Below are 26,425 nucleotides of genomic sequence, written 5' to 3'. Positions count from 1 at the left end.
GAATAAAATCTTTGCAATAACAAGACATGGTATTCTGTGAAAACTCCGAGCAACCGTATAGACATTAAGCTTCGAAAGTGTCAGAAATGATGAAATAAATAATCGGATCATGCTGTCTATGAAATTAGAGGCGACGTTCAATCTGACTCTCGGTTACCAAAATATTGGGTGTATTCGCCGGAATTCTGGCATACGAAAATGTAGAAGATTAGATAGTGATAATTCCCCTTGGGAATGGCATGGTTTATGCTCCACCAATATTTCCAAAAATATGTCAGATATGGAAAGACAATAAGATAATTTGCTAAGAAATGCTAGATTTTTCAAAATTAAACAAAAATGTATAATTTCCAACATTTGATGCCTGAAATGCACACGGGTCTCCTGCACCGTTCTAATTTCAAAATTATTATTTTAGTCGATAATTACTTTATACTGTCAGTCGATGACATTAGTTGCATATATTGTGGATGTTCCTTAAAATAAAGGGAAACATTTTGCAATGCATGAGAAATACTTATTGGAAGCATTCTGGATGACTACATTCGTACTTGTGGAAACAATTATCTTACAAATGCAAGCCTTTTTCTAGGTAGTAAATAAAAAATGATGATGGCAACTTTATTTATTATAGGGGGATTTGAGGCAATCTTTTTCTGTTATCTTACACGAGGCTCATTCCTAAATTATAGATACTAGCATAATGTTCCTAATAATTAAATCGAATTTAGATTTTTTTTGTACATACTTGGACGGGTGTACCTAGTTTAAAACTAATAATAATTATTGCACGAAAATTGTCGGTTTAAGTATCGTATAATACATTTATTTAATTAAAAAAATAAACAATATTCCCAGAATGTCAATTTAGACAGAGGAGGCAATCTGATGTAATATGTTAGTGATTTTATAATTTTTTTCTAAGCTGTCTGCGGTAACACGTTAGAATTATAAGAAAGTTAAGACGTTAGATTTAACGACATGTGCGAGATGCGTAACTTAGTATATTATCAAAAATGCTATAAGAATATACTTTTTTTTTATTTGGAAGCAATTGAGCTCTTCTCTGAATGAAAGGCTATTCTGCTAGAATATACTTTATTACATCGTTGTTTGATAGCATAATTAACTACCAATAAATACACATACACATGCACATTAAATTGATTAATGACCTATGGTGGTTGGTAATTATCAAACCTCAAATAAATACCTAAATTATATCAAACTTATTATTATAATATTATCAGACTTGTCTGGCTTTCATTGTACATAGTACATACAAATAAATTGTGATAAGTATTATGTTTTGAGAAATTAATGTTTAAACGCATAATCTGAGTCCTAGTTTATCATGCACAAAGTAAACACGTCTATTTGTTTCATATGATTAACCATTCTATTTTCTCGCCGCAACTTTATGTGAGCAATTAGATTGCGGCTTCTTGTTAAATGAAATTTAACATCTAGAAGCAATATGTTAACAAAATAAACATGGTTGATTGGAAAGTGCGACGATCTCTCACGTTGAATACTGCGTTGACCCAATCGATTTATAATACTTATAATATGTGTGTTAACCAACATAATATATCAATTAAAATGATGCTGCATTTACTACGACAAGATGCCACGCATTCCGAATTCAAAAATATGTATACATTATGTTGTCATAGACAATAATTATCAGGAATATTAATAATAAAAAAAAATGAACCTACTAAATAAACTATTACTAATATTCATTGTTTTTCTATATCATAATTATTACGCAATTAATTATATGGCAGCTGCATTAAATGGAATGCTATTATAATTATGAAAAATTACTAACTACCCAAGTATGTGGTATACATTATAATGATAATGATATGTAATGGTAAAAGAATGTTTTAATAACATTTTTCATTACTAGTGATATTCAAATTGCTACGTTTGGTGTAAATTAAATGATTTTACATTTTACTCAATTTAAATCAAATATAAATGGAAGATGCTGCATTCATCTATTGCGCTGTTATTTTGAAAGGGAAATTTTTGTATAGATAATAAATAATGTAAAAGTAATTATTTTACTCATCCGTGATTCTAAAATCAAGCAATGAGATTACATTATTGCATTATTCAGATGAGAAAGTTGCATGTCTGCATATGCATTATGAATACGTTTTTAGATTACTTTTCAAGATGCACTCAGTACAAATTCAACATCCAAGTATAAATTTCACTTTTAATATAAATATAATGTATATATTTATAGTCAAGTTTCCTAGTAACACAAAGAATTTTTCTTTCAACAAAAATAGGAATAATATAATTATTTAATCACACCAAAAAATATTCTTAGATAATAATAAAATTATTTCTATTATCTTATCGCATGTGTATTAATATAATAAACAAGGTTATTATAAATATTAAATTATTATATTATGACGTGTCACATAAAAAGGTTTATCGTAAAACTTCCCGTTTTCTCAAATTGTTATTCTGATGATGCTTTTTGTTAAGCCCTAACACTTTTTTTAAATATGTAAAATATGCACTCAAGGTTGTTTACATTTCAAAGTTCAGACAATTTACGTCTAAATTGATGTGAATATGTAATTGATGATTATTTTAATTTTGTGTAAGTGTGATAAACATAAAAAAACTTATCTCTAATTATCTCTCTGTCACTGTCGGTACTGTAGGTAATACATAATGCATTGTTTGTAATCGTTGTCGTATTATTAGTAATTTAATATTATAATGCAATAATCAAATCGGCTGTAAGTAAAGTCGTGTCTAAGTATAAATCTCAAAAAAATAGTTAAAACAATCTAGGTATTTTTTATAATTAAAATTTTTTTCTTAAATTAAAAAAAAAACACGTAAATAATAGTATATTTAGATAATATGTTGTAAGGTTTATGAGTCTATTATGATGGTAGGTTTTTTTCAAGTCGTATTAATACTAAGTATATAAAAATCCAACATTCACTAGGTAATTAAATGTTGGTAACAGAAAAAAAACGAATAGAAAGAATCGAATGTCAAATAGAAAATATATCCCATATGTAGCACTTTTTTTCAAGAAAACACACAAAATTTTTATCACAAACACGATAAAAGTTTCATAAGATGTATTTTCTCAATTGATTATTATTTTAATTCACTATGTCACAAAGTTATATCTCACAACAGCATATAACACATTTTATTCCACATTAAAAAAAAAAACCTCTGCTGTCAAATTTTGCTTTCAAAATTTTCCCGCCGCGTTCCCTGAAAGAAGATGTTTACATAACGCCGCCGCGACATCAACTGTATGCCGTGTAGCCTTGCTGCGAGTTGGTCGCTTGCTGTGGCGGCACTACGTTTGCTAAAGCGATAACCTGTCAGTGGCTTTTGCTCGCCGAAACGTCAAAAACACGCGTGCGTTTATTCTGCAAGAGTGTGAGAACGTGGCGCTTCGGGCGAATGGGGCGTGATAGTCAACATTTTTAACGTAAACAACTAACTACATAATATTACCACGAGGGCATAAAAAAGTCTATGTAGGTATATTGTCTAGCAACACTATAAATCAAATTTTCTATTTATTGGAGGTATTACATTTATTAGGCAGGTTTGGTTTTATTTCAAATAATTTACTGTCTTAAAAATTATGAATTATTCGGCTTGTTTTATGTTTTATCGTTAATATTAATATATACGAGTATAAAATTTATGCGGTCTGGTATATTTAAATCGAATAAAGTTATTTATCATTTTTCTATCATATCATTATTGTATAGATTGATGTGGAAGTGATTCCGTTTATAAATTAAATTAACTCGTGCATTTCTAATCAATGATAGGTATGTTTAACCATAAGTTAATTGATTTATTCGTGTAATTAACATTCCTATGTATTTCAAGAAATATAGATTATTGTAGGTACAGCTTTATAGTCTAAATACGAAAATATCTCACAATAGGGACAACGAATAAATTGCATAACAGAATTACGGAATATTAATATACTTACATTTAATTAACAAAAATAAGTAAGTCGACAATTTATTTAATAAGTCACAAGCGTTTGCATCTAGTAAAGGCAACACAGCCTTATTCCACTGCCATTTTTTTATCACAGAACATTGGAATAAAATAACTCCACGGAAAGAAAATTAGTATTGATTTTTAATTATAAAATTGATAACCACAGACACCAATCTCTCGTATTTTATAGTAGGTATATGTATAGAGTCGTGGTTTATAGACATACATAATTTATTGTAATTCACCAGTAAATAAACACTGGATCCCTCAAAAAGAAATAAAATAATTTTTTATGCAAAAGTATTGATTAATCTAATGTAACTTATATGTAGGTACATAATAAGTTGTATTATTATCCTTTTAATCAGATTTGTACCTATTTATATATGCTTATTATTAATATGCAATATAATTTATTAACTATTATTTTATAAATTCTCCACAGCAGTACCTACAAATTATTATAATACCTACTTATTTTTTAAATGCCACTTAATTATTATAAGATTGCTAGTAATAATATGTATATTTTATAATAAACAATACTACTATCTAATAATTCTAATATATATGTTGTAGAATGTATAGATGATAATACTATTATCATTGTCCTTATCTTATAAGTGCCTACTTTATTTTTAGGATAGCGTTTGTTCATATAACCTGCCTTGAAGTGATGTTATAGATAATATTATAATACATGAGTAAGTATAAAGTAATAAAAAATAATAATATTATCCAAGAACCTTTAATAATTATAAAATATACGTGCATGAAAAAATATATATATAATATAATATAGAAATATATTTAGTGTTTCTATAATTATTATCTGCCCATAGGGGCTCGAAACGTTTGGGCCCTCTGCATGGAATTTAGCGTCTATTAGTGAGAAAAATCTGTGTCAATCGTATCGAATATCTGAAGCAACGTACGGATTATTATTGAGGGTCAAATAGGCAATGCAGGCGCTGTCTTGTATACACTAGACGCCGAAAATGAATTAGGGGAGGTATACCACATATTAGAAATACCTAGACCGTTAAGAAAAAAACAAATGTTTATGAAAAAATATGAAAATTTACTTATTTTTTTTATTTTATAATATTATCTGAACCAATTATAGTTCAACCGATAATATATGATTGATTTATGGTACTTAGTACGAGTTGTAAATAGTTTAATGTATCTTAGTTACTTATTTTAATCGTGTTATCAAGAATCTTCGGATATTCATCTAGCTATCAATATTGCAAACCTATTGGATGAATTTTCAGTTTATAAAATATTGTCAAAGGTGATTTATCACTGCTTAAGTTACAAGTGGTGACTATGAATGGAAATTCTGAAAGCACGGTCGATGCGTATTTTTACCCAATAAGGAGGAGAAGATATTCTTCAATCTCCATAATAATTTATTCTGCCAAGCCTTTTAAAAACTCGTTTGTTAGCCATCGGCAAGAATCGATAGTCGAAAGTGATTAGAGTGTAACTTTTTATGTGCGATTACAACGTTCAAAGAATGTATTACGATGGATTTATAATCAATATTGTAATACAGATAAATCGAAATTGATTTAAAACCATTTGCGTATAATACATTTCACTTGCAAAGCACATTATACTTGTATGATATGAAAGTTATTCTGAGCTCTAAACTAGAGAATGTGCTTTAAAAATTACAATTTGATTAAAAAAAACCTGGTATTGACTGTTGAGTATAAACGTACGTAATATGAAAGGAAAATTTCCGATTATTTATAACACGCTTTGGTTGAGACTGTTATCTCTTGAGAATGGTATCTGCGACGGGCCCGAAACGTAGATGAAGATATGAGAATTAAGTACATTTTCATATCAAATTACTATCGATTTTCGAAACGCATTGGTTTGTTGAGCATAATATTTCAAAGATTATAATTATTGAACCATGTAAGAAATATACAACTGCCAAACACACAAATAATCATCCTAGTTTTTTTTTGTTATATTAAAGTAGATTAAAAATAATGATTTGAAGTTTTAAACTTTATTTCTGGTTTCGGCTCAAATTATCATTAAAGAGAGCACACTACGTCTTCGTTGTTAAATTAATATTATTGTATAATAACACTTAATGACTAGCACATCTTAAATAATGTTCTGTATGAGATTTGCCCTGAATCATTCTCTATCGAAATAAAAATTAGCATCGAGATAAAACCAAATGAGTCTGCACATGATGAAATATAAGCATCAAATAAAAATAAAGACATGCATTTAAGTGAATAAAAATTTAAATCTATAATTGAATAAATACTGACAACTCACAAGGAGATGCACGATCATCTTTGAAAATGAAGACTAATACTTATTTTTCTTTACTTTTCATTGACCATTTACTGTCCAGTACCTACCACTGAATAATATCAAGGTAAGTATGATAATGTCATATATGGTAACATAATGATTGTCATACAATTTGAAAATATTAACTAAACAACATTATGTTAAGAACATAAATGAGTCTGAAATTTGAAACAAGACTGTCATCATTAAAAGCATATTATAAAGTTTATTATAGAAAATTAATGTAAATAAACCTGTTTCTTGGTATCATTAATGAATTTATTATATCTTAATAAATACCAACTTGTATGCTTCTTTTGTGAATAATATGACAATAAATTTTTATCAATGCACTACTTTTATAAATACATAATATTGTGTATGTATTATTTAAACAGATTCGTATGTTGTATTGAAGATGATCACGTGCAAGCTTAATGCGATGCCAATATGGTAAAATTATTATTTTTCTTGACAGATCCTGTATTTTTGAATATGCACCTAGCTTGCAAAATAACAAATCTGGAATACCTATCGCGTTAAATCTAGCATTTTTAGATACTTATCGTAAACAATTTAAAATTTCTTATAAAGTACCGAATTTAATTGAAAATCAACAAGCTGGATTTTAGTAAGTACCTACCTACTTTATTTTAACAATTATTATTATTTAAATTAATGTTATATTATATGATTTGATATTAATATTTTTTTAATAGTGTGACTACGTTATTAATTGTGAAACAATAGATTGGTCTTCAATCTTTGTTCTCATAAAAACAATATTAATAAATACCTACTGCATATTGTTTAAAATGCTAGTTTATATATACAAAAAAGGTTTGGTATGATAAAAAGTTAATCTAATTATTATTAAATTTTAATTAAACTTAAAACTTTTAATCGTCAACTAATTTTATTGACAAAACATTCATAAAATGGATTTGTAGTTTGAAACAGCCAATTGTAGAATTAACAACAACTTTATTCACAATTCTTTGGTATTTGTAATCTTCTATCTTTCATATTAGTTGTACAAATTATGGGAATTACCAATCTACTATAGATTATTTAATGTACCACATATAAGCTATAAGTTCAGATTACTTTGACAAACAAAATATAAACAACTGTGTAATTACTATGAATAGTTTATATTGCGAGTAATTAACAAGAATTAAATGGAATACAAAGAAAACTTCTTGGCCTGTGCATAGCATTAGCCTTACTGACTTTGCAGAGTGCGAAGTTTGTATTTAACATAATAATGATTCATAATTCGTATCAAAATCCAATGTATAAACCATTTTATTTAGAATAATAATATTATATCGTCTTTATTATTTTGTATGTAGTATCATTGCCGACTGAAGAGAAAGCCGATACATTCACGACTGGTCCTCCCTTTCCGCCCCTCCCGTTGTGGAATGGATGACCTGTCATTGCCAGTCATTTTCTAGAGCTTTTGTTTTATTTTCAAAGCATGATCCTGGACATTCCTTAAACGTTGTAGATAATCTATTTATTTATTTTAAACATTTGATGACTGCATAAAGTATTTTTATTACATAAAATAGTATTCTTTTAAACCTCTCGCTGTAATGTTTTATTAGAATATAGTCATATTTCAGTACATAAATGTGCAGTGGTGTAAAATTTTTTTTCATTTATTAATTTTTAAATGCATTTATTAAACCATCAGTATAATTTATGTCGACATTATTATAGTGAAATATTTACGATACAAAATTATATTGATAATCTCTGTGATCCCAAATTTGACAAGAATTAGGCATTTTATTATTCAAAAAATGGGCAAGATAAACACATTTGAAGATAATTCTAAAGATACTTATTATAAGCTATGTCTTTGACCGTTCAAGTGTGATAAACATCCTACGAATAATGATTGCTTTATAATAATTATTGACCTAAGAATAAGGTAGTGTTTTTTTTTGAAATACGCCATTTCTTTTGGCATTCCCCAGTGGTTAAACTACAACATACGGCCGTAGCCATAAATTGACAAACTATAATTGAAGTAGAGAGTAAAATGATGTTAACGCGCGTGTTTGAAAAATTGCGCGCCCTTCAAATCTGGGATCTGATTTTGACACCTGAAAAGTGGACCACTCGTTGCTTGTGCAAAAAGTTATGCTCAGGCTTTGTTAATCTTTAAATATGGCGGTGAAAGTATATAATATTCGTGTACATCACGTGGTCGTATTGAAAAAAATGCCAGATTCAAATAGGCTCACTTTATTTTGAGGACGCCAGACAAAATACCATCGCAAGAATATGGGTTGCGTACCCAACCTGATAGTAAATAATTAATGAATTTTCTATTTTATAATAAAATTCCGTTAACAATAAATACGGATTAAAAATAAATCGCACAAAAATCTAAAAAAAAGGATCGGATGGAAAACTAAAATTTTTTTAAAAAAAATTTAAGGATTTATTGGAGAAAATTTTGGGAAGAATATTTTAGAAAAGCTTTGTGATGAGATGATTTTTGCATGGGGCCAATGTGGTTTTTAAATTAGGGGAGAGCAGGTATGATTCGTACACAGGGAGCATTCGTACAGTGGTTATATCTTCACTATCCAATTCATTGACGTGCTCGTGTTTGTGTGCGTGACTCCCGTTTATAAGCATAGTGTAACCGCCGAGCGGGGCGTCAGTGCGGCCAACGGCTTCGACGGAGTACGCCGATATGTGTTTTTGCTCTACGTAAGTATTTTTTGTATTCACTTTTGAACACGCTTAACTGTTATAAGTTTTGCACGAATGATGTAAGTGACGTAGTATAGTTTATGAAGTGATAACTTCGTTTAATATGTAAATAGTCATTTTAGGCTAACTATAGTGGGTCTTTTTATTTTCAATTAATTTGTTGATTTCTCCGTTTGGGGTACCTTCGTGCAGTTATGAGTGGGGTAGATTCGTACTGTACGAATGCTCCCCATTCTTAACTGCGTGGCAGTAGAAAGATTATTCACCAAAAATATTATTGTTACAGAGCCATGCCGCGAATATATGTGAAAAAAGGGGACAAGTACAGGAGACGTTGATGAAGATGCAATGATGCAAGATGCAGCCGTTAGAATCCACGCAAGGTGGACAATCAACTTCTACAGCGGGCCAAGATGCCATTGTGCCAGAAACTCTACCTGCAGAAACAGAGATTACTCAACAAGATCTTCCACGGAGCTCAGCGCCAGTATCACCCTCCTCGCTATCACCTACAACTGCGCCTGCATCTTCATTAACTGTAGGATTAATAACTCCAGAAATTATCCAGCCCTATCCCAGAGTGGACAGAAATGCGTTAAAAAAGTCGAAAGGAAAACTGCCAGGAAAATCGAGAATATAAAATATAAATATAAAAAAAATAGAAGAAATAGAAAAAGCAAAAAAGTTGAAGAAGCAAGAGCAAGAGAGGAAACAAAAGGCTAAGGAGATGAAGCGAGCATTACATTTACTAACCAAAACAAAGAGACAGAAGAAAACTTCAGGGACAGCTAAACCAAAGAGGCAAAATAAAACTGTAAAGACTGATAGTCAGGATGAAACTGATTGTGAGGATGAGACTGATTGTGAAATGAGGCTAATATGAGCTTAAGAGAAAGTTCTTGTTCGGTTGAAGGATCGGATACTGTGAATGAAACTTCATTTACGTCAGAGAACATAAAGGAAGAAAGCTTTGTGATAGTATAGTTCGAGAAAAAAAAGACCGTTTTATATTATATTGGGCAGGTACTTAAAAAATATAGTCCCGTTGAATACAAAGTTTCATTTTTGAGGAAGAAGCCTCATACCTGGAAATTTGTCTTTCCCACTACCAAAGATGAAGGAACAGTTTACATATCAGATGTAGTATGTATATTGCCGCTATCAAAATCTGCTTTTACAGCAAGAACAACCCACATATTTAGCTTCAAAAAAGACTTATCTATGTATAATGTTGGATAGTACAACTATTAAATACTTAACATGAAGACCTATTACTCTAATGGTAAATTTTATAATGTTGATTTATTCGTTCCTTTATTAACAAAAAAATAAATAAAAGTGTTATGTTTTTATGACTAAGTAGTTATAAGCACTTTAAAAACAATAACTATTAATTATTACTACATAAAGGCTGATTATGTGATTTGTTGTTTCTTTGACTGTACGAAGGTTCCCCATTATGTACGAATGTGCCCCACACTATGTACGAAGCTACCCCATGTGTGGGGTAGTTTCGTACGTTTTCCATTTTTCAGTAAAATTACCGTAGCTTCGCCATGTTGGTTTGTATCTAAATTACACTTCACTATTATTAAAGCCAAATATGTCGGGTATATAGCAGCATTAAAGTTATTTTAAAATAGCTAACAGTTTTTTTTATACGGCTTAGAGTAAAAATTGTACGAATCCTACCTGCTCTCCTCTATGTATATAAAATATATATAATAGATCTGGAAAATCGTCTTATTCTCGAACTGAAGAAAGATTTACATAATAAATATTATATCCATTTGAGGAGTAATCAATTATCCATTGATTTGACAGAAAAAAAATATTTCTCTTATTTCGTATGTTATGTATGTAGGTAAGTATAAAAATGTATCTTTACGCACGAGTTAAACACTTCCTGTCGTGCTACCCTAATATTTCATGATATTTTGTAAATAACTTTTGTCTCACTCAGCTTTTATTAATTTTATAAAAAAAAAAACTTATTGTAATGGCTGTGGCGTCATTTCATGTAGGTATTATAAAACACCATACTATTATTAATAAGAAATACGATACCAATGGAAAGTTGTTAGCTATTCGGAAATGACGCAAAAATATTGAAATATTTACATACCGAGAAGGGATTCAAAAAAATAATGTATCGGTTACCCACTGTGAGAAATACGAGCGCGAATTACCAATCAATAGATTTTTTGTATTGCCAATGAATCATGTCTTTTAATTAAGCACTATATTATAATATTTCGTAGGCTAGTTCGTGCCCATGTTTGGGCAACTACAAAAAAACTTATGCGTTGTGGCGAGTTAGATGGAAACTGATATATTTTAAGAAGCACGATTTCAGTTATCGATTGGACAAGACTTTATTTAATCACGAACAATTCAATTAAAATTACTTAAAAAATCTATTAGATTTTTTTAGATTTGAAGTAGGTGGCAATATGTTAGTTTATATTTTTACTGAAATGTTTTAATACTGTAATATTCTTATACATTTTAATAATTGAAATACTCGTATTTGAGTAAACTGTTTTATTACAATATTCTATAATTTGCATGACGTGTATATTAAAGGTACTAATTTATTAATAAAACTATGTATCTACTTAGTTAGGATAATAATAAATTGTAATTGATTAAATTAATTTATCAATTTTACCATAAAACGCAATGGCTATTTCGTGGTAGAAGACCTAATATTAAATTGATAATAACATATTTTTTTATCGTATCTATTCTTTTCTACATTATTTTATTGATGAAGCCGGTATTGTGAGTACACATATTCTGAATATACTCGTATAACTAATTAAAGTACATTTAACGATAAAAATATTTATAAAATATTTCTTAAATATAAGTTTTTTTATTTTTATAATGTTTTAGACATGTAATAATTCTTTAAAATATTATAAAATGTAAGTATCAGTAAAATGTATTATTCTTCATGATTTTTATAAGGCATATCGCATGATACTTCTAGAAAATCGATGTCTTAAAATAGCATTCGAATGAAAATAAAATAATACATAAGTATTACTATTGTATGTTATTTGTTAAAATAAATACTTTTACATTAAGGTATTCTTCTACCAGATCTAAATCCACCTACCAGAATCATCTAGCAGACAAATACGACGCTTGCAATTTGAGCCAATGTATTAATAATTTACAAAAGAAAAATATTTTTTTTAAAGCCAAAGATAAACTTACAATTAAAAAAAACGTTATGATAAAGAATCTATCTTATTGGATCAATATTTGGTTTATTAAATTTTCTCTTATGTAGCATAAATGTTTTTGAATAATTCATAGTTTTAATGTCGATGTCAGAATAATGACTCATTCTTTATAAACATAATATTCACAAAATCAAAATCAACATTCTTATTTCAAATTAAATTAATCGAATTCATTATTCAATGAAAGAACGTATATTATTATGATAAATATATGCGTGGTCGTTTCATTATAATATCTATTGCATAATATGCAACAAAGAATATTGATAATGATAACACAATGAACGAACTGACCTAATTAATTTTTATAGTTAAATTTGAATGTTGGTATCCAAAACAATAATAAAATTGACTGATTTATTTTATATTCCATCGATTTCAGAAACCTAGCAAAGGAAAGATAGCTTGCAGATCTAATCAATTTGAGATTTAATAATTGACTTAGTTTCATACGTAATATACAAAACAAAAGTAGGGAATCTTTTAAGAAGAAAAGGTCTTCATATAAAAATATTCTTTACATCTGATTAATACTTTCTCATCGTATAATAATATATTTTTGAATTATCATTTTTAAAAAATTCTTGTCATAATTGAAATATAATGTACCTAAGTATGTCATTCCGAAATATTTTGTAAATTTAACTTCTTGTATTTTATTACCACGTGTTTCTTAGGTCGTATTCTTGTTTGTCTGGTGGTTGTTTATCCAGTAAAAATCTTGCAATCGATTTTTAACTAACTTCCCGACTAGTTAGACATTTAAAACTTTTAGAATATATCGGAACACGATGCCAATGCATTCTTTTAATACTTTTAGCCATCTTTAAGTAGAATTGAATTTATTTTCAGTTAATTCTGTTTTGTTATTTCAGTTATTTCGAAAGAAATCCGTAAAAGTAAAATACTATTATTGGTTGCTAAGGGGATGGTCCTAGCAACTAAATTCTTAATATATACGTGCGTTACTATGGAAATCAATATGAAATGTCACAATTACATTTCAGTATTCTATAATATTTATTCAGTACTTATCTATTTCTATCAAGTACACAAAAAAAGTATTTATTAATACATAGAATTGTCATGTTTATATGATTCAACCGAAAATTTAAAAACGTGGTATATAAAAAGTTCTTTTTATCTTGTAATTATTATTATTATTGTATTACTTTAAAATACGAGTAGATTATAATTTTATTAAACTCTTAGTGCCATTTTACACCTTTTCTTTTATGTAAGTACCTATTTATTAAATACAAAATAATAACTATCATGATTAAAAATGGCTGATCTTATTTTTATCAACAAACTTGTCAGCAATTTGCAAGATAAATAAATTGTTTGTTCGTCTTTATAATACAATAGATAAGACGTACATTTCTTAAATCATATCGTGGTATTAATTATTTGCCAAAGTGACTGTTCATACTCGTTAAACTGCGGGTATTATCTGAGATTTGTAATTGGCAATGTCAAAGATCGACTCTCAAAGTTCATTTAATTAAACAGATTGATATTATTTTTTTCTGATATTGGTTATACAAATGTAGTTATATTGAGGTTGAATTGAGGTCTTGCCTTTTATAAAGATATTATTTTCTTTAGACTGTCAACTTTTGATTTGTAAACAGAATTAATTTTAAAATTCAATGAATACAGAATAATAAATAAAAAATATATCCAAATAATAACAGTGATAAAAATATTATTTCAGTATACCAAACATTACCTCGGACGAGTTGTTTTTGTCGATTTTTTGCGTGATTTCAATAAAAATATTTTTCTAATATGTATGCGTGTTCTTGAGGCGCTCCCAATTATATATGTAATGCTTAATCAAAACACTTTGAAATATAAATTATCAGTAAATTTAATTAAAATGCATATGCCTATAATAAGATGCCTCCAGTAAATCTTTGTATGTTGCCTTAATAATATAAGTAAAAATATTTTGCTGATATTCACAATTACGAGGATGTGATTTTATGTGAGAATATTAGAAGCGATATATTTTTACTTCTAACCCAATTTTTACCATAAATAACTACTGCGTTTGGCGAATTTATACGGACGGGAAACGAGTATAATACGAGTATATTCCTATCTTTCACCGTGAAATGATCAGTAATCCACTGACAACACAAACCTACGGCTTTAACAATTCAAATTGTTAATGGATTTCATATTCTTAAATTTGCTTTTTTGTCTATTAAATTGAATTTTATTGTAGAAGTTCTATCGTTATTTTCGTGCTGGAACCAATATTCATGAGAATATTTTTCTTTTTAGAGTACAAGCATAAAGTTTTTAGATAATATTTTTGTAGTCTTGTTATTATGGTTACAATCGGACGCGTGAAAATGTGTGATGTAAAATAATGTAAAATTAATGTCATCATACCACGTCTTGGCAAGATCCCATTTTGACTAAACTGACAAAAGATTGAACAGACATCTTTTAGTCTTTGTAAATAGTCACAAAGTGTGAAATAATATAATATGTATTAGCGAGTGAATTTTCATGTTAACGGCTACCCATATAAAAAGTTTAATATTATTAAAATATAGTAAATATAAAACCATAAAATTACCGTTTTTATTTCTATGGCTTTCTTATGGCTTCTGAATAACATTTGTCTAATACACAAAAATTACAAAAAATATTATGTATTTATCATTTCCGGAATTATATCTTTCCATATCCATCTTTCAAAAGATTTATATTTTGTTTTAGTCATTAAGTATTTGTTCTTATATGAAATGGTGATTTGAGACACGGCGTTTTTTTAATGTTTAACCCTAGTATCTACCGTTGATTAAAATGACATTTGAAAATTGAAATTAATTTAAATGTTAAGACATGAATTTAGTCTTACATACCTACTTAAATTCAGTAAGTAGGTAGGTACAATAGATTTCCAAATATGAAAAAAAAATCACAATGGCCTGTTATAATATTGCACACGTCTTGTATTTTCATATGGCATTTTTTATTTCTCTGTGAAAATTTTGCGTTTTGACTTTTGACCATTATATTGGTTTGAATAATTGGACAATTGAAATGAAACTCCAATCAAATAATTCAATTTATAGGATTTACTATTTGTATCAATTATTTATAGATCAAGTACCTAATCGGATAACAATGGACATACTAGAAATGCTATTATCTATTGTCTCACGCCACATTTTTAATGAATATCATTTAGTGTGAAAAGTTTATTGTGGAAAATAAAAACATTGCAATATGATTGAGAAATAGTGAACATTTTTTAAATTCTACTTTTCGTAGACTGAAAGTTTGCGTTTATAAAGCCGTACCTATATGATGTTCTGTAAACTATTATTATTTACAATTTTTGGTGGCTTTTTTGTACAATTGTGTAAATAACTATTATCAAAGAAATTTTTCCATTCTCCATAACACTCATAGAGAGAAAACCAACTTTTTGTATTATAATATTGCCGGCCATGACAGAATGTTTTAGAATGGTTGAAAATTGAAAACGAAATAAAAATATAAATATTCTTTGCGCTGACAGCAATGATAGTAAATAAAAAAAATATTAGCCTATCGTTGACATCTTGCTTTGGGTAGGTACTGTAACATTTCGAGCACAGATCGCGGGTGTTAAGGATAAAACTAAAAACCAGATTCAAATTAATCACAAGCTATCAGGGACAAATTTAATCATTAAGACTGTGATTCACATACTGTATACGTTTTCTCTAGATTAGGTGTGCTGTGTTTGAATATTGTGATATTGTCTGGTTCAAGAGGATGTGGTAGTGGAAAGTGTTCATGTCAAAAATATCGATACATACGCAGCTTTGCAACCATTCGCATTATATATATACAATTTGTAAAAAGGCGCTAAAAATGTTGGGCTTTGTCTTGCGTACTTCCCAGGTCTTTTCGGATGTTACGGTACTAAAAATTCTCTATAACTCCTTAGTTAGAAGCAGACTTGAGAGTGGGTCGATCGTTTGGGCCCCGCATCAGTTGAAGTACGGCCTTATGGTGGAGAGAGTCCAAAATAAATTTTTGAGACTCCTTTACTTTCGGCTATATGGATATTATCCGTGGCTCTATCTGACTGACTTTATCTTAGGTATGCTTACATACTGTAGCTTAAAATTTAGAAGGGATCTTTATTTAGCTAAATATTTTTCAGACTTATACGCGGCGTAAATGTGAACTCTGCCATTCTTGGTGGTGTTGGCTTGTATGTCTCTGATAATAAATTACCTTAAGAATCGAAGGCATCCGTTGTTTGTACTCCAAAGGTGCAGAACTAACCTGCCATTAGTGATGCCTATTGGGAGGGCAATAACCATGTTTAATGAAATCGCTTCGGATATTGATATATTCCACTTACGTGAGGGTGAATTTAGGTGGACGTTGTTTTATAAGTTTTTAAGATAGGGTCTATCTATAGTTCACTCTGTGTGGTTCCATCTACTTTTATTTTTGTTGCTTTATTTTATTTCTTTTCTTATTTTGTTTCTTATTTTATTACTTATTGTATTATTATGTCACATCTCTCTGTATTTATATTTTAAACATTGCTAACACTTATTTTATGTCATGTCGTGAACGCTTTGAATTTGTAATTTGTTATGTTCATTATATGTAAAATACATAAATTTGATTTGATTTGATTATTGGTGGCTATCTTGTAGATGTAGACTAACGTGCTGACAGTATGCCTGTAGGGTACATCTTCAGATTTCGGCGGAGGCGTCAGATCGACGCCCTCAATGGTGGCGTTGATCCCTTTTAAGAGAAGGGTGATCGATCCTCGTACTTGCGGTCGTGCATTCCAGCTCCAGGTGAGCTGTACTTGAAAGATTCACCACTTCTTTGCGACTGTTGTGAGGTTCAAACTATAGAACACATCGTGGAATCCTGCACCCGACATGATATTCAAGGAGTTTCAGCTATACACCTAGTTGAATCCGAGGATGTTTGGATAGATACTCTCCCGATTCCGTTGTAACATTTTTTTAGTTATCTATCGCCATATATACCGAATATATTATTATATAAAACTTTGTATTATTTTGTATCCTAATAATGATTCATTGTGTAAAAAAAAAGTTTTACGCTTGCATAGTATTTATATAATATTATCAGTGTGGCCTTAGCATAATATGTTCGAAGCTTGCTACAAATGAATATCGAATAGAAATAATTAGGTATTTTTTCAATATGATACTATTATAAATATTTTTTTTTAAAATACGTCCTATTTTACAATAATAGTTACTTTTTATATACTTACAATACCTCTATATTATGTAAACATTGTAAATAATAACAGTACACAACTCTAATGATATAGATACACGTCATACGTATTATAAATATCCAACGAAATCATTATAAATAACATTTTTTTTATGTTTTCTTTGAAGTAGATAGGTATTATTGTAATAATAGTTATATTTGATTCACAAGCGGTACGAAAATCACAAGTGCACTGTAGCATCATAACAACACGTTATTATAATTGGGTGCAAAGGAGGAAAAACTTGATAAAAACACACTCTAGTAGGAAAAAAACATTAAAAGAAATAATGGCAAGTAAGTACTTACATATTTAAGTAAAAGTAACCAAGGCACCTTCTTATATGCTACATTTATTTGAAAATTAAAATTAAAAGAAATTCATTGCTTTCCGATTTAACATATCTAAAATATAGGTACCTACGTCGACTTGTCTTGTTATTTTCGTAGAAAATTTATTCACTTGAATAAGAAATAAGAGATAAATTATATACATATTATTATACGTACATTGTATAAGTATCGTATGAGTTATTATTGTGGATGACCAACAAAATCTCATACACATTATTCATAATAACGTGTGAAAAAAAAATATTAACCTAATGGGTCAGTCTTTTATTATTTATGTTTGCAAATAGAATGAGTTCTTCATTCGAAATCACCGATATAAAAAGCAGAGGTTTTACTTGTTTTTATATGTAAATCTATTTAAATTCTATATGCACGGTCACGGCCATAATCTCATAATAATGAAGGTAAGTATGTATTTTATTGTTATAACTTAAGTATTATTTTCACTTTGATATTAATCACTGTTTGTATTATGACATAATGCTATCTTTTAAAAACGGAATTGTTATTTTAGCAAAGAATTAAATAATCATGGAGATATTAGTTTATCTGTACTCTTTTTATAATGTATAGGGAAATATTATTTTCAGAACCAAAATTACTAAATAAAATGCTTCCTAATTAATTTAAAGGCATAACAATGGCTGGGACCTACAAAATGTTTTCTATTGTTATATACTTTTCTACTACTATTATTTGGTTCTGTAAGTTTTTTATACAATACAAAATGTTCTATAAAGTGTACGAGTTATTGTGAAAAAAATTATAGATTCCATAAAAAACAATGAAAGAAGTCGCAAAGGGTGCAAACGATTCATGAGTAAGTAGTAAAGTTATAGGGCGTTGATTGTGGAGTAAGTAGTACCGTGCTGGCTGGAACCACAATATAATTAAAATTGTACGATTCTGAAGCAAATTAACTCAATACTACAAATATGTACTTATAGTATTGAGTAGTAGGATACCGAGTAGGTACTACTGAAGGATCACTCTGTTATGGTTTTAAACGGATGTTTCTGCATACCGAGTAACTAATATAGTATATAAGTGTTGTCATTATTGCGTGCAGCAAATTTCTAATGAAATAAGATTTAAAAATAAGTTATTTTTGTAATGTCCACACGTCATGCATTTTTTTTAAATTTTGAAGGCATAAATTCACGTACGTAACTAACATGAATTTAACTTTATTTTATGCAGTAAGTAAGTAGGTACTCGATGGTGAATCTGCTATGTTCATTGTTTAAAATAATAAATGAGGATAGCGAAACTGTGACAATAGTATTGACATATATTTTATATAAAGGACCTTGTTGAATATACATTAAATTTGGTGAAAGTATTTTCGTGAAGATATGCTACGATAAAACACTGATATATAAAATATGGACACATTGTGTCGATTAGCCGTAGTGGACAACTATCAAAAATTCAACTGCATCGGTAATCTGCGTATTAATCAATTGATTGTTGATGTCCCCTGGAAGAGAGTGAAAGGTGCATAGAAATAATTTTGTTGTGGGTAGAACACAAAAACAAACACACGTGAAGTGAGGTGAGAGTCACACCTGTTGTATTGTGTGAGGTGACTTACTGCGTCCAGTATTGCGCAGTGAGACGGACAAGGAGGCGATCGCGCGGCACATTGGACCCAAGAACCGGTGGAACATTCGATCATCTGGAAAATGTCTTCTTATTTTCACAAATCAAAATTCGACGATATCCGATGAATTTGTTAAGATATCTTTGAATATTTGGATAATAATTAAAATAGTAAGTATCTAATTGTCAGGAAGGGATCTATTCTGAATTAAGATGAATTATTACAGTATCTCATTTAGTGATTTCTAGTAAAGTAATTATTATTGCGTGAATTTTAATTATTAAAAAGTAATTAAGAGATTTGATAAAATTATCATACATATCTGGAATGAGTACGAGTATATAATATAGAATTTGACACATACAAGACGTAACAAATATTAAAGTGCGGCCACACCGGCAACAAGTCGCGCGACAACTCGTTAAATTTTACGATAATTATCATAATTGCTTAAGAAATTTTACGATAATTATCATGCTTATCGTAAAATTTAACGAGTTGTCGCGCGACTTGTTGCCGGTGTGGACCCGGCATTATGTTGACTTGTATGCAACTTGAAAAGCAACTTTATATGGAGACTAAGAAATTATGAAAGTATGAATTTCAAAACTAAAAGATTAATTTATTCATTAAATTTTTATGTATGATAATAATTTTACAATAAGTTTAATAAAGTTTTAATGTAAAATTATAATCAACATATCGTAAATGCGCCATTGTCTTTCTCGATAACTTTTATTTTCTTCTTGCACCATTGTCGATTAAATAAATATAAAGTTGTGAAATTTATTTGAAATTCTGAATTTATCGAAAATGCCAAAGCTTAAAATATCATATTTAGTCGTCACTGATGTAATGAGTAACGATAAACTTACATCTATGAGGATGACATATTTATACATGAGCAGCTCGAGCGAAGTTCATATAAAATAAATACAATTAATCAACATCGGCAGTGTAGAGGTGTGTTGAGAGATTTTCCGTCATATCCATAACCCATTCGGTCCATGCCTGGATTCAAATAATATAGGTAGGTACATAGTGATTGAGAAAACAACATATTATGACCCTGAGACCTCAGAGTTGAATGTGGTACCTTTGGTTCTTAGCGAGTGCAATATACAGTATCCCGAATGAAATATTGTAAAAAATATTAATTATATTGCATTAAATTATGGTGTAATTAATTACTTGTGAGATTGGTTTCAAAGCCGGTTTCACGATGAATATATTGTATTTCTAGATAATCACAAAAAACCGCTGAATACATTTAAGACTGTATGAATGAACAATATCGCATTATAATCTCCATCAATTGCATTAAATTGGTTATAAAATATTTAAAATTGCGGCTGATGAATTTAACTTACCTAGCAATCATCGTCCGCTTTGATACTATTTCACTAGTAAAAGAACCTGGATTTGACAGTAGAGTTAATGAACTTACGCATAAAAGTACCTAATTACTAGATTCATGAAAAGTATAAAAAAGTAGAGGTAGCCAACCTAATACCCTCAGTCGTTTATTATACTAGTCAAAATGGTTGAACTTTATTTGCACCTGCATATAAAAAAGCAAAATTCTTAACCAAAGTCGAAGAATCTATCGGTAGTCAAAGTTAATTAGGATTGTGAAATAATTTAGATTTTGTATAGATACTTTTTTTTAAATCAAGGTTAATTGTATAAACAGTGTTTGCAACTTTTATTAATATATTTTTTGACAATACTCACTAGGTTCATATGAAGGTAACTACATAATATTATATTATTCTGTTGTCATACAGTCATAATTATTAAATATATTGAAAAATTATCAGACATTTGCCGACGAAATTTTCATTAAAAAGATATTCTAAATCGTATCTTGAGATTCTTGATAATGATAAAAAATAATGAAATTCTAATCATTTTTATCAATAATTTAATATAGATCGTTTACTATAAAATCACTTCGATCTAAGATAATATCAAAGATAAAATGGACAATATGCTATCATTTACCTTTAAAATTATTTAACATATTTTTTTCTTTAGAAAAACAAAAAATTCTAGTGTTTTTCTTCCGAAGCGAAATTTTTTCAAACATTTTCATTAATTTATTACTGACATCTTTATTTTAATATTTAAACGAAATCAACAACTAGCTTTAAAATTTTCTTCACAGGTGCCACTATAAAGAAAATTCGTCGTCGTAGTTCTATAAAAGGAAAAAAAATACATTTGAAATAATACAGTTATTATTGTAAAATAAACAAGCACTGATTACTAAGCTATACAAAGAAAATATTTTGATGCACTTTGTTATTTATTTTAAAATAGCAATCATTTATTACCTTTCTAATTCACACAATTTTCCCGGATACAACAAACAATGCCATCTAGTTTTAGAAATCGAAGCTACTTTTTATTTCCAGTATTTTCTCAGAGATGGCAGTAGAAAAATTTCACATAAAAAACTGGTTAGTATATTTATTTTGTTATAAAATACTTATACATAATAATAATATGGCGCTTTTATCTTTTAAATATTATTTAGAAGGAATACTTGAATACTCACAATCAGGATGCTGGTACATTCTTGAGACGCTGACGTCGTCAAGAGATCCGCCAGTTAATCGCTCGGCTAGCTGCTGGAGGAAGTCTCTGACGAGACGACATTCATTGTCCACTTCACCAGCCTTCACATTGACGCCATCGACTTCACTTCCCTGCTCATTTAGGCTACTGCCCCCGCCCTTTGGGGCACTCGCCGGACGTGTCACTAAAATAAACGAAACATAGTTTTTGTATAACAAGAATTGAATTAAGCATTGATCGACAATTTCAGTGTTGCCAACTGTCATTCACAAAAAATATGTCATATTGGATAAGCAACTATTTAGTTAGATCGGAAAAAATTGATAGATTTTTGCATAATTAAAAAATGCCAAGAGACTAATAAATATTTAAAAAAAAAAGTCATACTTATGAACTTTGTTTTCGCAGATAAGAGCAAAGATCGCAGACGAATTTATTTTTCACAACTAATTAATAAACCAATTAATAATTACTAATAAAAAATATGCAGATACGAAAATTGGTCAATAGTAAAGTTATTGATTATTTGTACGTAACATTGATTTTATTGGTAATATATAAAATGTATAAACGACCAGCTTGTTGATTATAAAGCAAAGCTGGTGTAATATTCTAGTTATTTTAAGAAAACTTTTACGCCGTTTGCGGTGCTGAAAAACACTAGATTTAACACCATACGCCAGATGCGAATTTGCAAGTTAGTTGTATATTATCGAATGCTAGATCTGGCAAGAAAAACTCTAAGTTAGAAAAGTTGCCGACTATGAGAGAAATTAAATTAAATTGGGCATCAATTTATAAATTCATTCAATCGTTTCAGTAAAACCACGGCTCCATTTTGATAATTTATTTTCATACCTCATGTGGTTGGCATATAGTGGACATAATATTATACTTATACGGATTCCCGCCAATGTTCGTTTCTATATGCAAGCTTATCAGTCCTGAATCTGGCGGATGCAGGTTCGACTCCCTATCCGGCACCATATGTTTTCTAACAATTATTTTTCTGTTGAGAACCCAATTTATGGAGCTGCCTATATAATATAGTCTAAGCAGCCGCTCATTCTATACACGATTAAAAAAAAAAACAAACAAAAGAACTTCGGACCTAATGTCATTTGCATACAATTTATTAATATGACAATTCTCTTTGACACACATTCAAAACAAATGAAATCAATATATAAACGTTAGAAAGTCTCATTTTTTAAAAATATAATTTTGATTATTGATTGCTACATGATTGCTACTATTGGCTACTATTTTTAAAGCCTACGTTGAAAAACTATTTTTTGAAAAAGTAAACTGATCTAACAATCTCAATCAACTACAATGTCTACAATAGATTTAACTAAAAGTTTATTTCGTGCGTCTAGTGTTTTATTTTATAAAAATAAAATAGCCTTGTAAAATAGTCTGCAACTACTAGTGTTTTATTTTATAAAAATAAAATAGCCTTTAGTCAAATAGTCTGCAACTCTCTATCAACACCGAAGCTACTTTTGTGACACATATACAGCAAAGGCTAACTAGAGCTACTAAACAACATTGAATGGGTGTAATATTAGTTTATGATTGAAGGTGACAGCTGAAGATGTTAGAACAAAGAGCCATATTTATTAGCTTTCGGTGGCTTAATATTATAAGCGATGTACCCAAGTGAGAGAGCAGATCATCGAGAGACGTAATTGCAGCACACATTGAGAAGAGCTGCTTTAAAAAAAATCGACTTCATTACATGGCTGCACGGCTTAAGCGTTAGTCTATTGCGTCGTGAGTCCCAGATTCGAATCCTGGATCTGATAAGTACACATATTGTTTTTCAATTTGTGTATGAGTAGTATGGACCTAATAGGTTGAGGAAGTGGCTGACATCCATTTATCGTAAAAACAAAAATCTGTTAATACAAACCTCCACTCTGTGGAGGCCCATATGATCCTATTAGGATCGGACATGGTTGAAAGAAAGAAAAGAAAAGACAACAGGGTATGTGACTACATCGAAGTGACCGGACTTACCTACAGGCATGTGATAGTATTATTAATTCAGCAGAACAACTTGAGGTTCCCTCAGAATTAAAAAATAATGTATTTTCTCTGTCGACTTATGATAATTTTTCATTATGTTTTTTTCCCAGCATCTAAAATTTCTCATAAGCTTGCACGTGGAGTAGGCAAGGTGAACACTAATACCATATTTAATATATATATATATATTTTTAGGGTTATATAATACTATAATCCACTTTTATGTAATATTGAAACAAAAATAAAGATTTTCACTATGTCATTATTTCACTACCTATCAAATTAAAAGCAAATCCCATACCAAACCACAATATTTTGCTCCATTCCGGGCAGCCAGTATATACAATCATGGCCCCCACAAGAGGGGGGGGGGGCTGACAGGGCTATAGTCTAGGGGCCCGAATTCAGAGCGGCCCGGCGTGCTGGGTCGATTAGATATATGAGATAAACGCACATTAAAAAAAGTCGCATGTGGCGCTATTTCACGAGGAGGATATTATGAATCCTGGGATAAGTAAAAAAAAAACAAATCTTACACAAAATAGCACTTTCTTGGTTGATCATTTACGACGCGAATACGATTTTTTTTAATTATGCATATTTTTCTAATCCCATAGATAATCCCATAAAAGGAGATTGATGAGTTTTTCAAAAATTTTAATATTATTTATTCGTGTGTATTTTTTTAATTTTATACTTGACTTAACAATAGCATGACTTCATTATTTAAGGAAACCATGTAAATCAGGCGAGATTACAAACTCTAGCATTTTAGTATTTAAGTGCACACGTTGATATTAAATAATATTATAATTATTGTCTATGATTACCTACTAATTACACTGGTAAGAGAAACGTAATTATAATTAACAATTACTGCACCATTCAATAAATCTGATTTAGACGTGTTGTATTGATCATTTCCTAAGTAATAAAATAACACGTCATTAAAATATATCCTAAGTAATTTAATCTCATAACTCACCACTTGTCATTTTATATGCATGTTAATATACATTAGTACCTACCTGTTTTTATCTAAATCAATTTCAATTAAATATTTTTGATAGGTAATTATTTTATTTACCTTTTAAGTGATTCAGATTGACGTCTGGCTGGGACCAAGATCCGAAAGTGAACGACTCTCGAAGAAGTTGCAGAAACGAGTTGCCGCTTTTCAGATGTGATGTGAACACTTGTCTGTAAAATAGAATGCCCTTATACAATCCCTTGAACACAAAAAATAAGATTCACGATGAGATTATTTTTTAATAGATACATCAGATAAAATTAGAAACTGTATCACGATAACCTGCTGTCAATGTGTGCTGCCTGAGATTTAAAAAATATTATTTCTTATTGAAATAATATGTTATGTGCATAAGTAATGGTGCGGCAATTTAGTTATACAAACAAAAATATCTCCATTATATTATACTGAAATAAATAATATAAAAAACACAAAATATTATTAAAAATATTTCTAATGTCTTTGATAACGTAATGATAAACAAAAAATGGCCAGTGATATAGGAGTACAGTTCTATTAGCTTTGTTGAACTCCTTTCGTTTTGATAAATTGAAAAAAATCAAATTATTCTATGGATAGTTTTATTAAATTTACAATTGTTTCTTTTTTCGGCTTATAATGAGATATTAAAGGTTCAAACGCAGACTCGGCTCACAGCAATGAAGAAAATGGGATATATCAGTTTTACAATAATTATCCACCACAGATACATATGCATATTATTATGTAAATGAATAAGAGTTATATAATGATGTAAATAAATAAATTCCCGCGAATTCAGGATACGCTTTCATTTTTTCGTACAAAAGAAACTATATAACCTAAAGAAAATGGGTAACATTATACAGATATATGAAAATTGTAATTTGACTCCACTTACATTCATTTTCCCACGTTTTTATTAGCTCATATTCTTGTTTGTCCAGTACACATTTTTTTCTTGTGTGTCCAGTCCTAGCAACTAAATTATTAATATATACGAGCGTAATTATGGAAATCAATATGAAATATCAAATGGCATTTCAGTATTCTATATTTATTCAGTATTTCTATCAAGTACAAAAAAGTATTTATTAATACATAGAATTGTTAAGTTTATATGATTCAACAGAAAATTTAAAAACGTGGTATATAAAAAGTTATTTTTATCTTGTAATTATTTGTTATTATTTATAGTAAAACGATATCCAC

The 26,425-nt window shown here is 29.2% G+C and overlaps 1 protein-coding gene across 7 annotated transcripts in view; it reads right to left on the bottom strand.

The window, feature by feature from the left end:
* Positions 1-26,425, bottom strand: part of LOC147071974 (uncharacterized) — a 108,526-nt gene that overhangs the window by 30,764 nt on the left and 51,337 nt on the right. For 3 of the 7 annotated variants that reach the window (XM_085947798.1, XM_085947799.1, XM_085947796.1), the window contains exon 1: positions 3,224-3,308. Coding sequence is in view for 2 of the 7 variants with exons in the window: in XM_085947794.1 (XP_085803920.1) it covers positions 22,154-22,357; positions 25,292-25,404 (317 nt within the window). In the remaining 5 variants the exon portion in view is untranslated. Of the gene's footprint in view, positions 1-3,158; positions 3,309-22,153; positions 22,358-25,291; positions 25,405-26,425 lie in introns of those variants that run through there. The other 4 variants (XM_085947794.1, XM_085947795.1, XM_085947800.1 and 1 more) reach the window with 3 other exon arrangements.

This window comes from Rhyacophila brunnea, unplaced genomic scaffold, assembly GCF_057557595.1.
Source record: "Rhyacophila brunnea isolate RB1 unplaced genomic scaffold, BYU_Rbru_1.0 scaffold_2, whole genome shotgun sequence".
NCBI lineage: Eukaryota > Metazoa > Arthropoda > Insecta > Trichoptera > Rhyacophilidae > Rhyacophila > Rhyacophila brunnea.
Note: the sequence above shows the minus strand (reverse complement) of the source record. Positions and strands in the feature narration are given on the sequence as shown.